Source organism: Pipistrellus hanaki (genome assembly GCF_964339955.1).
Source record: "Pipistrellus hanaki genome assembly, chromosome: 1".
NCBI lineage: Eukaryota > Metazoa > Chordata > Mammalia > Chiroptera > Vespertilionidae > Pipistrellus > Pipistrellus hanaki.
In genome coordinates this window covers 36,037,094-36,055,483 of record NC_140503.1, presented here as the reverse complement: position 1 = coordinate 36,055,483, position 18,390 = coordinate 36,037,094, and the positions used below count along the sequence as shown (strand labels likewise).

Sequence of the window (18,390 nt, the reverse complement as noted above, 5' to 3'; positions counted from 1 at the left end):
ATCTGCCAAGTCACTGCCGCTTGGCAGCTCCTGCATTGACCGTCTGCCATCTGGTGGACATTGCGCATCACAGGTACCAGTTAGACGATCGAATGGTCAGCCGGTTGCTTAGGCTTCTATATATATATAGATTATCTCTGTTAAAATTACTGGTGTGATTTTGGTCTCCTGACTGGACTGATAAAACTGTCGATAAATTATTACTAAGAATGGGATCCTGGGGAGAGGGGAGCCTCAAAGATGGGGTTGGAGATTGGTATGGTCATTTCTTCAGCTCCTTGCCAATTCTGGCATACATTGGCATCACAGTTAATAAAATCACTCACTACTTTTAGGTGATTGTGATACAATGATTTCTGAAGCAAGTGCTTTAGGGCAGTGGTCGCCAACTTGTGGGTCTTAAGGTCCGAAAGGTTAGCGACCGCTGCCTTGGGGTACCAAGTGTCTAACGCACTTGACCATTATGGCAGTAATGATGACTATAAGGACTGAGGGATGGATGGGATGGTTACTTCTGAGATCACTTATAGAGGGGAAAAACACAGACAGACTCAGGTCTTTGAACTCTCAGATAAACTCTTAGAGAATGAGAGAGTTTCTGTGATTCTAAAGCACTGTATCAGATAGCCCCTGAGCCAAAAATTGAACACAGCTTTAATTGTGCTGGTAATAGCATTGCACAGCCCTGTAGATATCTCACTGAAGACACCGATTAGAAAGAAGTGGAGCCCTGAAACTTGGAATGGGAACATTGAAATAGACTTGAACATCTGGAAACCCCAAGTCACTCTGAGCCTTCCTTGTTGGTGGAAACAGCCTGCTTTCCTTGTCTGAGAAAACTAGCCTTCCTGTGTTTAAAGAATCTATAATCTCGCCTAAAGCAGTTGCTTTGCATGAAGCACTGAGAAGTATATTACTGAGAGGAGACTTATCTTGGAAATCTCTGGCACCTGCCTTCTCTAGGCTATTTATGATTGTGAGAAATGCTGCCCTTGGGGCAGACTTCCTGACTTAAAGTCTAGTGGCAACACATAACCACAGAAGTCAAGGTGGACATGTTCCATAATGGGTAAGGGAAGACAAAGCAGAAAATGTGTGGGCCTGCAGGGATCTTTGGCAGTGTGTAATGGACTACAATGTCCCTGGGAATGAAATAGGTGGTGGCTTACTAAATGCTACATGAACTGCATAAAAGGAAAAACTCCAGGTCAGGAGCCGGAGATCTGACTTGGGTCACAGCAATGGAGAGTATGACCTTTCACCCAGTTTCCAGGTCTAGGCCAATCCATAGACTCAGGGCTTCTGATTGAGGGGAGTCAGATACCCTTGGGGAAGGACCCTGTGACCTGTAATGCTGCCACAAAAATATACTGTAAGCCGACCTTTCTCAAAGGCTAATGTCTCTCAACAAATATGCTCTTCTCTACTCTGCTTTATGATACTGGGACTGGGATTTTGCAAACTGCATTTCTCTTATGCTAGTTCCATATCTTCTTTCTTTTTCCTCCTCAAGTTCCTCTTCCTCCTCCAGCCTTCCGATCTCTTTCTTAAAAATTTGCTCCCCTTTCCTGGTCTTCATTTTTGCAACATTGGCCTTCACACTAGTAGTGACAAGGGTTTTTTTGTTTTGTTTTGTTTTGTTTTTAGCTTATTTTTTTTCTCATATCTAGAATCAGTCTATGGCACTCCTTCAGAGATATCAGCACCAGCTGGCCAGAACTGCTACCAAAAAGGTCTGGGTCCTAGCTTTGGGGGAATTCGTTCTCTAAGCTTCTAACTTGTAATAACTCACACTCTTACCTTTATTTCTCCAACCCTAGGACAGTAATACAAAAACATATGAGATAGTAATTGAGAAATGTAGCAGTGTTAGGACATAATTCAGATAAGGCTGGAATGAAAAGCCAAAGAGCAAAACTATTAACCTTAAAGGCAAAGGTTAATTACTTGTGTTAAAATTAGGACCCTGTTCATCAAAAGATACCATTATGAACTTGAAAAGGTAAGATGTAGAAGGGGTGAAGATAAATCCAACAAAGGGCTCATGTTCATCTTTCAGTGCACACGACAACACCCAACCAACTGAGCCACTCTGGCGAGGGCTGATGTAGATGTTTATATTCATATAAATATTCTTTAAAAATATATATATATATATATATATATATATATATATATATATATATTATTGATTTTTTACAGAGAGGAAAGGAGAGGGATAGAGAGTCAGAAATATCGAACAGCTGCCTCCTGCAAACCCTTTACTGGGGATGTGCCCGCAACCAAGGTACGTGCCCTTGACCAGAATCGAACCTGGGGACCCTTCAATCCGAAGGCCGATGCTCTATCCACTGAGCCAAACCTGTTAGGGCTATATAAATATTCTTGAGCTTTGTTTTGGGATGCAGTTAACTTACTTGGAAATAGTTTGATCTGTTTCAAAAAGATTTTCAGCTTTTTAAAAAAAAATGTTTTTTATTGATTTTAGAGAAAGGGAAAAAGAGAGAAACATGGATATGGGAGAGTGACATCAATTGGCTGCCTCTTGCACGCCCCCTACCAGGAATTGAGCCCACACAGGCATGTCCCCTGACCTGGGATGGAACTGGGGACCTCTTTTAACCATTTTACAATTGCCTACACCCCGATTTATAGACAGTCCCCTCCTTTAATAAAGGACCAGGTCTTAAAATGACCTAACCCAACGCCTGGATTCAAGTTGTGAGCCTGGTTCTGGCCCTTGTCTTGACTATGTGAAGGCTTAGTTTGTATGTGAAGGCTTAGTTTCCACTGCCTACTGTCGGACTCAGAGAGCATACGCCTTACTCATCACTTTATATTTTTTGCCCTTTTCATATTTATAAAGATGTCTTTGAATCCATTTATGTCTGCTTTCCAACATTTTATTATTAAAATTTTCAAACATGCATACAATGAAAGAATTATCCAGTAAACATGCATATGCCCATCACTTCAGTTCCAAATCAACCTTTTGCTATAATGACTTTATTACATGTCTGTTCTGATCCATCCATTCTTCCATCCACCCATCAGTCCATCTAATTTGTTGATCACTTCAGAGTAACTTGTACTCTTCACCCACTTGTACTTTACCTTTGAAGTAATATTTATATACAATGAAATTAAAAAATGAAATAGAGAGGGCCAGAGACCGGGATGCCAGGACACAGGCTTTATTGAAGAGGAGAGTACCATTGCCGGCTGCTTCCAGAGAGAGAGTGGAAGAGCCCGAGGGCCGGGGTACAAGCACCTTTTAAGGGGAGGAAAAAGAAGGGATGGGGCTTAGGGCAGTCAGCACACGCTGATTGGTGGTTTCATGTAAGGCACATGATTAGGGACCTACGGATTTAGGAGTATTTGGCAGGTGCTGATTGGTAGTTCAGTGCTCAGGAATGTCTGGCTGCAGGTGGAGTTTATGTCCGTCCATCAATTGGAGGAAGGGAGGATTTATTAGAAATGTTTATATCTTAAGTATTATCAAACACATCATCTATACAACTTAACCCTCTGTCAAGATAATAGAATGTTACCATCACCAGAAAAAATTTCCTTATACACTTTCCCAGTCAGCCTGTTCTCCTACACCCCAGAAGCAACCATTGTTTTGTTTTTTATTTCTACTCAATTACTTTTACAGACTAGAATTTCACTTTATGGAATCATAGCATGATTTCTTTTGCGCAGTATGTTGTTTTTGAGATTTATGCATATGGTCTTAGCAATAATTTATTCCTTTTCATTGCTGAGTTCTTCTGTTCCTTAGTTTAAACACAATTTGCTCATTTCAGCAGGGTCTATTTTATTTTTATTTTTATTTTTACCTATCACTAGTAAGTGTTTGGAGAGAAGAGTGCATCCAAGTATGAACCTAACTGCGTGCTTAATCTAAAGTCTCTTTGTTAAACTAATTTGTATTCATTTTCAGTTATTTTATTTAAATTGAGTAAACTTAGCTGCTTTCTAGTTTTATAAAGAATTGAATTTAGTCCTTTTCATTTTCCTTCTAAGCCTATTCAATATGCATTATCACATTTTTGCATTAACTTTAAAATGAGAAAATATGCTAATAAATGAAGGGCTATATTTGGTGTTTAAAAGTTCTCTTATCCCATAAATAATATCAAATAGTCTGCATATTAAATATATATTTGTCACCCTCACCAGTTTGGCTCAGTGGATAGAGTGTCACCCTGCAGATTCAATTCTGATCAAGGGCACATGCCCAGGTTGCAGGCTCGATTCCCAATAGGTCGTGTGCAGGAGGTAGCCAATCAATGATTCTCTTTCATCACTGACGTTTATATATATCTCTCTCCTTCTCCCTTCTTCTTTGAAATAAATAAAAATATATTTTAAAGATATATGTATTTGTCTATAATGTCATTTAAGAATTTAATAATTCTATCGTGCTTTTCCTCTTACATTAAGTACAATTTATAATCAGTATACTTCTTCATTATTAACAATAGAATTCTGTTTTCAAGAGTATGTCAGTTCAGCTAGTTTAACAATATATTGCAATTCTAGGGGACTGACAATTCTAGATTAGGTAATTCTCAAATATAACATAAATTAATTAACTTATTTCTTTTTCCTGATATGTTAAGAGGATTAACTAATGAAGCATAACATAGTCTACATCCTATATATTATAATAAGAGAGGAATATGCTAATTATCAGTTATGTCATGAGGCCTAATGACCGGATCAAGGATCTGCAGGAGAGTGGGGCAGTGAAACAAGCAGCAGAGAGCTACAGGAGGGGGCAGGGCAGCAAGCTGTGGCTCCCCCCCCACCCCCCCCCCACTCCCCCCCGGGGGGGGGGGGAATCTACAGGAGGGTGGAAGAGACCTACTGGTGCATGGATTTGTGTGCAGGGCTATTAGTATAACAAAGTTTCAACATTAGTTAAAATAATGTATTATTTTATTTTCACCTTCAGGTTTGGTTGGGATGTTCCAGTAATCCTGAGAAATTCTGAAGAGACCCAGTTCAAAACAAGAGTTTTCAAAAAGCAAATGAGACAAGTCAAGAATCCTTTTGGCTTAGAAATCGCTAATCCATCTTCAGCTTCGATTTCAAGTTGGTAGCTATTTTACAAAGATTCTTCTCGCTTTCACTTTCTCTGCCCCTGTTTTAGCCCTTTAAATGTATTGTATTAGTATTTATTAATTGTATTCTTTTCCATATGAACAACTGTAAACCCATCTTTGCCCCACCTTGATATAGTATACTACTGTTTATCTCACAGGAGAGGATATCCAAATATATGTGTTTATTTACACTAAAATGAAGTATCACATGTTAATAAGAGAAGTCTGTTAGGACAGGTGCCATTTTCATTGGTCTTCAGTGCAGTGAGAAAAGTAAGAATGATATAGTGTAAGTTCAGTTAATATAAGGTTCCTTACCTTCTGAAGAACAGTTATCTGTTAGTTTGCAATTACGATATTTTGGTCTAAAATTATTTTGGTAGCTGGTAGTAATAGATGATAGTTGTTTGTTTCTGTACTTGGAAAACAAATTGTCTGCGAGCCTATATAGGAACCAGTGGAGTGAAAGAGAGGGGATGCTGGGCACAGACAAGACAGAAGAGTCAGGGAAGACTCAAATTCTTTGCTTGGGTCCTCCATGGATGGGTCTTTGTACAGAGATGAGACATAAAGGCAGAAGCAGGTTTGGGAAGAAAGGAAATGGATTACCGTAGTTTTGAACTTCTGGACTGTAAATGCTTTTGTGACAGTTAAGCAGAGATACAGAGCATGCAGTTCTAGGTACAGTTCTGTAGCTCTACTGGGTCTCTGGGCTGAGACCCTATCACCTTTTAGGCTTGCTCACATTTCTGGTATCTTAAAAACAACTCTTGCCAAAACCGATTTGGTTCAGTGGATAAAGCGTTGGCCTGCGGACCGAAAGGTCCTGGGTTCGATTCCAGTCAAGGGCATGTACCTTGGTTGTAGGCACATCCCAGTAGCGGGTGTGCAGGAGGCAGCTGAACGATGTTTCTCTCTCATCGATATTTCTAACTATCCCTCTCCTTTCCTCTCTGTAAAAAATCAATAAAATATATTAAAAAACAAACAAACAAACAAACAAAAAACAACTCTAAACTTTCTTGGCTCTTCATCTTATTCTAGCTATTGTCCTATTTCTCTTTTTCCCTTCATACCCAGGCTTTTATATATATATATATATATATATATATATATATATATATATATATATATATATATATGATTCTCTCTCATCATTGATGTTTCTGAGAGAGAATCATTGATCAGCTGCCTCCTGCATAAACCATACGGGGGATCAAGCCCAAAACCTAGGCATATGCCCTGACCAGGAATTGAACTGTGAACTCCTGGTTCATAGATCAATGCTCAACCACTGAACCACACCAGCTAGGTCACAGTCTGGCATCTTAAAAGTGATATTCATTTGCCTTCTCCCCTGCTTCCCTTTTACTCCTTAGAGCAGTGTAATCTGATTTTTACCTGTATCCCTCTATTGATATGGCTTTCCCCAAGATCACTAATTAGCACTGCTGCCCTCTATCCCTTACCCCTGGCAGTCATAAATTTACTAGCTTATTTAGGAAACATGCCTGGATAAAATGTACAGAATAGTGGTAGCTTGGTGATCTCTGACCTTTGAGACCATGCAGTTGGACCTGCTATAATGTCACATCTGGCTCTTGAGCAGGACTGCCTGTAAAAAATTCTAGTACAAAGTGGTTCTTCCTGAAACATAGGTCCAAAGCCTGGAGGCACTGAGAAAGTAAGAATGGAAACATCGTGAGCAAACAAACACAGGACACTTGTGAAATAGAAAGTGTTAGGAAATCCATCAGTCTGCCATTATTAAAGTAGAAATAGTCCTAAGTAGCACCTGCCCTGTAAATGTTGGAAGCTGGAAATCTCTCAGCTGTGCCTAACATACTATATGCTAACCAATAGTAGTATTATTGAAGTACACAAAGATTTTAAATCTGTGTACTTACAGTGTGCTTATTGAAGTATTTTAATTTTTAAATACCAATGCATATTACTCATTATCTGTCTTCTATGGGGAAATAAGGAAAATAATTTTGGTGGGAATTCTTTATTCTGCAGAATAAAATTCATTTGCTTAAACAGTGGACCGATGGGTGTCATTTAAGTTGTCTAACCAGGATATTACCTGATAATAGACAAACACGTAAATTGACCATGCCTCCGCTATGCCACCAGCCAATCAGGAGTGATATGCAAATTAACCCAACAAAGATGGCAGTTAATTTGCATACTCAGCCACTGAGTGACAGGGGGTTGGACACAGATGTTCTGCCCAACCCCTGGTCTCTCAGGGCCTTTGGCAGGGTGGGAAGGAGGGGCCGGAACAGATAGAGGCAGCTCCGGGGCCTGAGCGGAAAGGGGCTGGGCTGGAGTGGAAAGATGGGGTGGCACCCAGGGAAAGGAAAGCCCATTCTAGCACGAATCTTTGTGCATTGGGCTTCTAGTAATGACATAATATTCTGAGCAATAATTGTGATGTTTTAAAAAGTTATTTCTTTTGGTGTGTAAATAGTTTAAAAATCCAGGGCTTTGTTTTCTTTATTAAATCACTATGCCCAAGGTGCTTGGCACATAGGGGAGGGACAGAGAACATATAGGGAACTGATTTACTTGAAAATGAACCGGAAAATCAGTTTTGTTTTTAAATATATTTTTATTGATTTCAGAGAGAAAGGGAGAGGGAGAGAGAGACATAGAAACATCAATGATGAGAGAGAATCATTAATAGGCTGCCTCCTGCACGCCCCCTACTGGGGATCGAGCCTGCAACCCAGGCACGTTCCCCTTGACTGGAATCTAACCCTTCAGTCTGCAGGCCTACACTCTATCCACTGAGCCAAACCAGCTAGGACTGGAGAATCAGTTTTAATCTTAGTCATTTAGTTCTTTTTACCAGAGGTGGGTTTTGGGGATTTGTTGTTGTTGTTCTGTAATGATACTGTATTTGGATTTATGATGTTTCCATGTCCTCAATGTAGACGTTTTAATGAAATTGAAAATAGGTACTCAGGACATACTAGTTGTGTTGTATTAATTCAATTTAGCAATTCTGTTCTTTTGTAAACAGTTTTCTGATGTTTTGACTTTTTTACCGTGGGAAGAGCCAATATAAGCAAAAGGGTTAAGCAAAATGACACACAGCATTTTTGGAGGAATTTATGAGCTTCTGTTCCTTACGACCACTTTTCATCTCCCAATGCTTTGGTTTCATCATCCTCGTGCAGGGGCTCCTTGAATATTAGTTCTTCTCTCACAGAGACTTTTCTGTAAGAAGGTGTGTGGCTTTACTGTCCCCTTTTTCTCCTTTTATTAATGTCTCAACTTATTTGACTACAGCCCCACTTTTTTTTTTTCTTTCAGTTTCTTGCAAGACCATCTTCTACACTGTCTTTGTATTTGGTTGTTACGGTTAGGCAGGTTGAGAGAAATCCTACCTAGGTTGCTTCACTTCATTTGAGTTCTGAATTTTCTGGGTTATGTCTATTCCAGTTCTGTTAATCCTATTGATCTAAGATATTATTGTGTGCACACTGAATTTTAGAAGATTAAAAAAAATATAAGAATGGGAATTGGATATAAGGATCTTTGCAGAAGTGATAAAAACTAAAGGGAGAATAGTTTTGTCTAAGGGTATTTGAACCCTTAGTGTAAATCAATATATTCTCCTCAGTCTGTGTAAAAGACAAGTTTATGAAAGATTGTGGAGGGCAGAGTTTTATAGAGTCTGTAATTCTTTTTCATTTGCTTGTAATATTAATATCAGAGACATTAAAATCTGATTAATATTGTTATCTGTAGTCGGTGATGTACCCCATTTTAGTCAAGTATACAAAGTCTTTAAACAAGTTTTATTTATCTCGGAATCTCTGGAACTCTGATTCTTTTTACAAAGCAGTTAGACTGATATTATGTATGTTCTGTAAAGTGGCATTTGTTTTTTAAGGCTTATCCTTCCATTGTTCTTTAGTGTAAACAAACACATATATTTGGATATCCTCTCCTGTGAGATAAACAGTAGCATACAATATACAGAGTGGGGGAAAAATGGGTTTACAGTTGTTCATTTGGAAAATAATACAATAAATAATAAATAATAATACAAGAATAATCTCTATTTTGTGTACTCACAACTGTAAACCAACTTTTGCCCCACCCTGTAATCTTTTCTATACCTTGCTTCTTTCATTTAATGGTATATTCTGAAGCTCATTCCACAGTAGTACTATACACAGATATTTTGGTATGCCTCAATTTTTTTCAAAGAGCTTCATGGTACTTCATTGGAGAGTGTTCCATATTTTATTAATTTAATCCCCTATTGATGAACATTTAGGTGGAGTATAGCATTTTGATATAACTAGTGCTATAATGAATAGCCTATTTATACATATTTTTACATTTTTGCCAGTAATACTTTTCTGGGTCCTTGCCCTCCCTTACTTTTTTTGTAGGCTTTAAATTTTTTCCCCTTTCCCATCTATTATACTTTCAATTTTTTTTCTTGCCTCACTTTGTGTCGTTCTAGAGTGACAGAGAAAATTATATATGATTTTTAATACATCTTAAATTTGTATTAATGGAGTGATTTTCTTCAGCTATTTAACAGTTAATTGAAAAATAAAGGTAGTTGAATTGATACCTGATAGAATCATAAAATGTGAAATCAAATCTGGTATCAAGTATGTATGTAAAGCTTCTGTCAATTAAAATTTTTGCTTAACTGTGATTAGAAATTGTTCTATGTCGCTGCTACTCTACATATCGATACTCAGAATCTGACACTTTGTACTCGGTATAATATTTGGCATCCTGTGAATGATCTGGTTGTATTTGTGTAGCTCCTTCCAACACATTCTCTTAATCACCTTTAAAAGTAGGTAATATATTAATCAGAATTCCTATTAGCAAGCAACAGAAACGACTACAATAAAAGGATATTAAGGGCAGAAGAATGGGGGATATCTGTAATACTGTCAACAATAAATAAATAAAATGGGACAGGGAAGCATTTTGAATAACATACAGACTTGCCAGTAGGTTCGGAGAGCCAGAATCAGAGACCGAGGTTGTTCACTCAGGAACAGTTGTCACCAAAAGTGACCGGGACTGAAGCAGATCTGCCCTGGAACGATCTGAAATGTGTTAGTTCTTGACTTTGTGTAGAAAAAAGTTCACAACATGCGCCCAGATGATTTTGAGAGTGCCTTTCTTAAAGTCGGAAGCAGTGAAACAAAAGATAGGCTTAAGATAGAAGAGCCAAGATCACAACAGGAGTGGGTCTACAACTGAGCTGCCTAGACTCAGGAAAGGAAGTCACAGGAACAGAATTGAGCCAGTCTGGGCTGTTTGGATACAGGAAAGGAGGTCACAGAACAAAATTGAATCCGCATGGATTCAGGAAACAAATTATAGTAATAGAAGTGAGCCATGCTGGGCTCTGTGGGCTCAGGAAAGAAAGTCATAGAGGCAAAAAGAGGGCCCTTGGAGAGTTGACAGGGTTAGCCCAGGACGAATTGCTGCTGCTCATTGCTCACCTGATTGAAGTCTCCTGGAACCCTTTGGAGCTCAGGAGAGAAAAATACCTGTCTGAAGAAATGGTATTGAGTGCTCAAGCCAGTACGGGTCTTTTGTCTTAAGGGGTTTTATTTGTTTTCTAAAGGGAATTTTAGGGGAGGATTCAGGGGAGGATCTCAATAGAATATTCAGCAGCTTTCCAGGTGTGTCCTTTAATATGCTAATGTGTCGAAATGAGCCTGTTGGGGAATTTGGGATCATTCTATGGTCAGTTTCACTGCTTTACTTTTATCTTAGATTTGTCTGACTCTAATTGTTTTTTCTTGTTATTTATTTCCCTTCCTTCATCCATTCTGGAATTTGGGTGATTTAAGCTATTCACTCTGGTTGGGGAGGAGAGATACAAACCATCTGCTTCTATGTGTCCTTGGTCAGGGAAGATAAGATCTGGTGATTTACTAGCAGGTTGTTTTTTTTTTTTTTTTTTTTAAATATATTTTATTGATTTTGTACAGAGAGGAAGGGAGAGAGATAGAGAGTTAGAAACATCGATGAGAGAGAGTCATCGATCAGCTGCCTCTTGCACACCCCCTACTGGGGATATGCCCGCAACCAAGGTACATGCCCTTGACTGGAATCGAACCCGGGACCTTTCAGTCCCCAAGCCAACGCTCTATCCATTGAGCCAAACCGGTTTCGGCTACTAGCAGGTTTTTAATTGCTCAGCCTTGTTTCACTATCTTGTCTCAGTTTCCCTCATTCCACTTGCCAAGGAATTTTCCCAGCTTCTTACTGTCCTGCCTCACAATGAATAAAAAAACTTCTCCTTTTGGTTTAGCAAGTACACCTCTCCACTCACCACTAGATGTTGAGTGGGGCACTGGTTGTGGCTGCCTTTGAACTTAGTGCTACAAGGGAAGGGGAAAATCACATAGGTGGCATATAGTAAATCTATAAGCAAGCAGATAAAACTACATGTTATAATTTGTCCATTTATAATTTATATGCCCCCTTAATCAGCTTTACTCAAATCATAATCTTTTATTACGCTGAAAGCAAACAAATGAAAGAGGACATCACTATTAAACTTCCGTGTTTTGGAATCTCCACTCTTTCCTCGGATATTTTGCATATTACATGGGACATTAACTTTGTGACAAGAATGTATATTAATGTTGTCAGTGTGTATATTGATATTAGTAAAGCTCAATTTCTTTTTAATATTTGTCCTACTCCAGTGATCATCTTGTGGAGCCGCGGGTGGTGTGTATCCACTGTCAGAGATAGCTCTGCTCTGCTTGAAGTTACAAGGTTGTGCGGATCTACTTTAGGGTTGTAGACACTATTAGGTAGGCTAACAATTAGTGTACTGTATTTCAGTTTGTAAAATCTTTGTGGGAAAAGTCTTGAAGTCGCCAAAAAACATTGAATTGATCACTTCCAAGCATAAATGTATAAATAATCAGGTTTACTGGTAGTGCTTCAAAATTGTGTAGACATGGAGGTTTTTTATATCTCCTGTTTAAGAGACCTGTTCCTTCGTTTATAGGCACATACCCTCTAATGAGTTCCTTGAACTGCCAGCAGCCTGGCCAGCATCCAAAAAGAAGCTTTTATTACTCGCTGTGTATAATTGTACTAGGAATTACGTCAGGTAATTTTTTTCTGTCTTATTTGTCTTCTACAGCTGGCATCACTTTGACAACAGATTGCCTTGAAGATAGCCTCCTCACATGCTACTGGGGGTGCAGCGTCCAGAAATTGTACGAGGCTCTGCAGAAGCACGTTTATTGCTTCCGAATAAGCACTCCCCAAACACTGGAAGATGCTTTGTATAGCGAATACCTCCATCGAGAACAGTATTTGTATCCTTTATCTTACATCTATTAGGACATGAGAATTTTAGACATTAGACTTTTTATGGATAAATCGCTAAGTTACGATTCCCTTTGGTATTTTGTTGTATTTTTGCTTATAGTGACAATTTACCTTTACATTTTCAAAAAGTATTAAAAAGGACAGCAAAGAAGAAATATATTGCCAGTTACCAAAAGATACTAACATTGAAGACTTTGGGACAGTGCCCAGATCTCGCTACCCATTGGTAGCACTGTTGACCCTAGCTGATGAGGATGACCGAGAAATTTATGATATTGTAAGTAATTTTAAAGTTTTGGAGCATTACTTTTAAGTGATTTGGATAATAGGTCTTAATTATTTAGTGATGTAGAAAAAAGTATTATTTTAATTTCTGAGAATATACATTTGGACTGGTCACATTTCCCCCCCCCCAAAAAATGAATACATGGGAAATATGTATGACTTTTATACATATAACAGCTCCTTTAGAGTATGACTTTTTTTTTCCTATATGATTATGATTATATAGAGAAAATAAAAGCTATTTTATATTTGAATTAAGTTTATTTCATCATTCTGTCATGTTTGCTGCATAAAAAGTCTGTTGGGAGACATATTTATTTTTAACATTTTTAGCACCGAATAAATGAGCATTGTAGTAGTGAAACAAAATGTTCAATTTTAAGACAATATCCACTCTTTTCTTTGCTTGTTTGCAGTCATCTTGTTTTCATCATAACATCTTATATATGTTTTGTCCCTATATTTTCAGTAATTATAGTGATAATTACCTTTCTCTTTATATACTAATTATTTATTTAGTCTGGTAGTTTATCCCTATTGGGAAGATAAAAGCATCTTAGGGAGCTAAGAAGACCTGAGCCCTGACAATCCTCTAAGTATGGTAGAAGTTTATACATGAAATAAACTTGGTGAAATAGTATCATGATGAGAATGCCCTTATACACAATTTACTGTTTTCTGAAGTGCATGATATAGATATGTTCTTTAATAAAGAAATGGTAGCATCTTTATGGCATTTTGTAACATACAAAGTGCATTCATTAACTTATTTATTCCTTCTAACAACATTGTGTTAGGCAAATAGCCTTCTTAAAAGGACTGAAACAGAGTTGTTAGAAAAATCCCAATCATTCAGGAAATAAGAGATGGGCTTGACCCTGAGCCTGTGTAGTTCTTTGCCAGGAACCCCTTCTCACTTTCTTTTTTACAGGAATATCTTCTTCTTTTAAAAAAATATATATTTTATTGATTTTAGAGATGAAGGGAGAGAGAGAGAGAAACATCAATGATGAGAGAGAATCACTGATTGGCTGCCTCCTGCACACCCCCTACTGGGGATCGAGCCCGCCACCCAGGCATGTGCCCCTGGCCAGAATCGAGCGTGGGACCCTTCAGTCTGCAGGCTGACACTCTCTCCATTGAGCCAAACCAGCTAGGGCAGGAATGTCTTCTTGGAACAAGTATACATTGAGCTTTGGAAGGTGTCAGACCCTTATTGGGAAATCCAAACCTGTTCACATGCAGTTAAGCCAATCTAGGTTTTGGGGTTTTAATCTTATCAAATTGAAGTTTCATTGAGCTGAAATCAGCTTGTTTTTTTTCCAATTAAAAGACATACCAACAGCAGTGTATTTTCAGAATCTGGCACCATGCCTTAAACACAATAGGTACTCAATACATTTAATCGGTGTAGAAAAAAGTCATACCAAGCACTGTTAGTGAGCTTCAAAGAGCAGAACTCTTTAGTTGCACGTGTATAAGGAAGTGTATATGAGAGATCTTCTGGTTTCCCCACCTCCTTTTCAATTGAAGATAAATAAGACCTTTTAGGTTGGTGTTTCATACCCCTGCCTTCCCAATCTCTTCTAAGCTCCCCTAGTTCTTTCCTTTTATTGCAAAAAAGGGTCAGTTCTCAGTCACCTTCCTCCCAGCTTCCTCTTTGGTACCTTCCTTCTCACTGGCTTGGTGCTTTCTATCTATGTGAGCTATTGATAGTATTTCTTTTCTAACTTTTCTTCCTCCATCTAAGTAGAGAAGGACTTGGTGTGTGCATGCTAAAACATAATATAACTTAAATGCGGTTTTAGCCACTTCCAGTGTACAATTCAATGGCATTATAAATAGGGAAAGATTTGCTTATCTGATCCTTGACCCGATCGGAATGAAGACTCCAGGCCCTGCTGTGGCTGTGGGCAGCTTATTCCCACAGGGGGGCTGGGCCCGGGCCCTGAAGCGTTACCAGCTACTTTCTGTGCCTGTGTCTCCCTGCCTTGGTCCTCTTCTGTGTCTTTTATGAGCAGGCCCTCCTCTTTTTTTCATGTTAGATCTTTCTCCATCTCCTACCTCTCAGATTGGGCCGAATGGTAGAACTAAAGTATAATTGTTAGTATATTTTATAGTAATGTTCTCTATTCTTTTTTGTTTGTTTGCTTTTCTTGTTACTCCTCACCTGAGGATATTTTTTTCTATTGTTTTTCGAGAGAGTAGAAGGGAGTGAAGGAGTATGAGATAGAGAGAGAGAAAAAGAGGGAGAGGGAGAGAAACATCGATGTGAGAGAGACACATCGACTGGTAGCCTCCCTCATTGCCCTGACTGGGGCGGGGAGCAAACCCACAATCCAGGTACGCGCCCTTGACCTGGAATCAAACTCTCTACCCTTTGGTTGCAGACTGACACTCTAACTACTGAGCAACACCAGCCAGGGCATGTTCTCTGTTCTTAATTTTAAAAGCAAACTGAGCATTTCATAATTCTTTTTCATAGATGGTTTTTCAGTATTTTATCTGGGAATCAGAGATTCTAAATCTAAAAAAAAAAAAGAAAATTATATTGTCCTATTCCTATTGTAACAGTAAAAATTACATTTAGATAACATAGCTAGCCACCAGTTTGTTATTATAAGTAGATAAAGGGAAGCAGGGATTGTTATTGCAAGATTTTGGCTTTAAAACTTTTTCATTTTCACATAATTATATCAGTTTGTTTTTTGTATTACTCATATAATATATGCTTATGGCAGGAAATAACCTTAGAAAATCTAGATAAGCCAAAAGAAAAAAAGTATAATCACTTTTATTCTATCATCCAAATATAACTACTGTGAATATTTGTATCTTTTCAGATCTTTATATATGTAATTTTTTGTTGTTATTAATCTTCATCCGAGGATATTTCTTCCATTGATTTTTAGAGAGAGTGGAAGAGAGAAAGATAGAGAGAAACATCAATGTAAGAGAGACACATCGATAGGTTGCCTCTTGCACATGTCCATCCAGGTCTGGGGATCAAGCCTGCAACCAAGGTACGTGCCCCTGACCTGAATAAAACCCTCGACTTTTCAGTCTGTGGGCCAATGCTCTAACTACTGAACACCGGACCAGGACTATATATATAGTTAAAAAAGGGGGGGGGTCCACTTGTACACACTATTTTGTGACCCCCTTTCATTTAGCATTATATTATTAATATCTTTTTCATATGAAATATATATCTACAACTACATACACATTTATAACTAGCATTATAGTAGTTTCAGAGTTTTTTAATATTAAATCAAATGACAAAATTGTTAGTAGAAATTTGATTTAGTATTAAAAGCCTTTGAAGTCATTGCCAAATTATTAAATCCTTACAAAACTGTAAAGAATATTGTATGTTAATGACGATAGTAGAATGTTTATTTTAAACTTATTTGGATGTAATTTAAAAAACTTGCAAAAATAAAAAAGTAAAAGAACACCCATATATCCTTTTCCCAAATCTACTGCTGTTAACATTGCACATTTGCAATATTATTTGCTTTATATGTAGGTATATACATATTTTAAAATCAATCACTTGAGAGTACTTTGTATGCATGATGATTTTTACTCCTAAGTACTAGAGTGTATATTTTTTAAAAATAGAGATGTTCTCTTATATAATCACAATGTAGTTATTACCTTTTTGTCTTATATAGATCTAATATTTTATCTAGTCTATTACATTCCAATTTGTTAGTTGATGTAACAGTATTCTTTTTAAAAAATATATATTTTATTGATTTTTACAGAGAGGAAGGGAGAGGGATAGAGAGTTAGAAACATAGATGAGAAAGAAACATTGATAACCTGCCTCCTGCAAACCCCCTACTGGGGATGTGCCCGCAACCAAGGTGCATACCCTTGACCGGAATCAAACTTAGGACCTTTCAGTCCTCTGGCCGACGCTCTATCCACTGAACCAAACCAGTCAGGGCTAACAGTATTCTTTACAACACATTTCCCCTCCAGTACAGATTCTAGTCTAGAGTGAGATATTGTATTTGTCATGTATTATTAGCCTCCTTTCATCTGGAATATTTCCATAGCTTGTCTTTGTCTTTTATAACATTAGCATTTTATTTTTATTTTTTTGAAGAATAGAATCACACGTAAAACAGAGTAATTATCACTTTGTTTTTCTGATGTTTCACCATGATTACATCGGAGTTACGCATTTTCAGCCAGTATACTGCACAGGTGATAGATAATATATGTGTCCAGGGCATCACCTTCATAGGCATGTGAAGTTCTTTTCTGTCATTGGTGATGTTAATTTTGACCTATCAGTCAAGGTGTTACCTGATTTCTCCACTGTTCCTTTTTCCCCTTCCTTTGCAGATTATAAGTAGTCTGTAGGGAGGCACATTAGGACCATGCAAATATCCACTCTTTATCAACATTTCCCTCTGGATTGAATATTCATAGAGATTCTTACCAGATTTTATCTTTTTAAAAAAATATATATTTTATTGATTTTTTACAGAGAGGAAGGGAGAGGGATAGTTAGAAACATCGATGAGAGAGAAACATCAATCAGCTGCCTCCTACAAACCCCCCCCACACACACACACACTGCGGATGTGCCTGCAACCAAGGTACATGCCTTTGACCAGAATCGAACCTGGGACCTTTCAGTCCGCAGGCCATGCTCTATCCACTGAGCCAAACCGGTTCCGGCCAGATTTTATCTTTACCATGCTAATTACAGAATGATTATTTTCAAACTTGCGCCCTCCAGTCAGCCCTCAGTATTCTGTAGGCGAGAGACCTACCATATATTTTTGTTCATCTATTTTCCAGTGGCCTAATTGCTGAATTTAATTTTGTTTTGTACTCAAACTGTCATCTTCATACTTGCGGCCAAAGATTGAAGGTTTATAGTCAAACATTGTGTTCATAAATTACTTGGGTTCTCTCAAAAGGGAAAAAACTATATTAAGTGGTATACTCAGGTATTGCTGTTTTCCACATATCCTCCTCCCATTCTCAACCCTCCCCAATCCTGTAGATTCCCAAGTCCATTGTTTTCATGTTTATCTTTCCTATGTTTCCTATTGTAACAATGATATATGTGTATATATTTCTTTTCCCTTCTTTCCTACACTGAAGGTAGCAAACTGTATATACTATACTAGAGGCCTAGTGCACAAAAAAATCATGCAGTGGGGGGAGGGCGGGGGGTCCTCAGCCCAGCCTGCACCCTCTTGCAGCCCAGGACCCTTCAGGGGATGTCCATGGGGGAGCGGCCTAAGCTGAAGTTGGACATCCTTAGCGCTGCCGAGGAGCAGGGAGAGGCTTCTGCCACTGCTGCTGCGCTCACAGCCGTCAGTCCGGCTTGTGGCAGAGCGGAGCTCCCCTTGTGGGAACGCACTGACCAGTTAGGGGCAGCTCCTGTGTTGAGCATCTGCCCCCGGTGGTCAGTACACATCATAACAACTGGTAGTTCCGCCAATAGGGTCAATTTGCTTATTACCCTTTTATTATATAGGATTATTATATAGGATATTTCTTGCTTTGTTCACGTCACAGTATCTTCTGGAAATCAGTGTAGATCAGTTCATAGAGATCTTCTTCACACTGGTTTTGGTTTTTTTTTACAGCTTCATAGCACTCC

The 18,390-nt window shown here is 38.3% G+C and overlaps 1 protein-coding gene across 3 annotated transcripts in view; it reads left to right on the top strand.

The window, feature by feature from the left end:
- CGRRF1 (cell growth regulator with ring finger domain 1) overlaps nt 1-18,390 on the top strand; it is a 32,253-nt gene that overhangs the window by 3,489 nt on the left and 10,374 nt on the right. For all 3 annotated transcript variants that reach the window (XR_014794510.1, XR_014794511.1, XM_084877801.1), the window contains exons 2-4: nt 4,964-5,103; nt 12,277-12,454; nt 12,597-12,744. Coding sequence is in view for 1 of the 3 variants with exons in the window: in XM_084877801.1 (XP_084733927.1) it covers nt 4,964-5,103; nt 12,277-12,454; nt 12,597-12,744 (466 nt within the window). In the remaining 2 variants the exon portion in view is untranslated. The remainder of the gene's footprint in view (nt 1-4,963; nt 5,104-12,276; nt 12,455-12,596; nt 12,745-18,390) is intronic.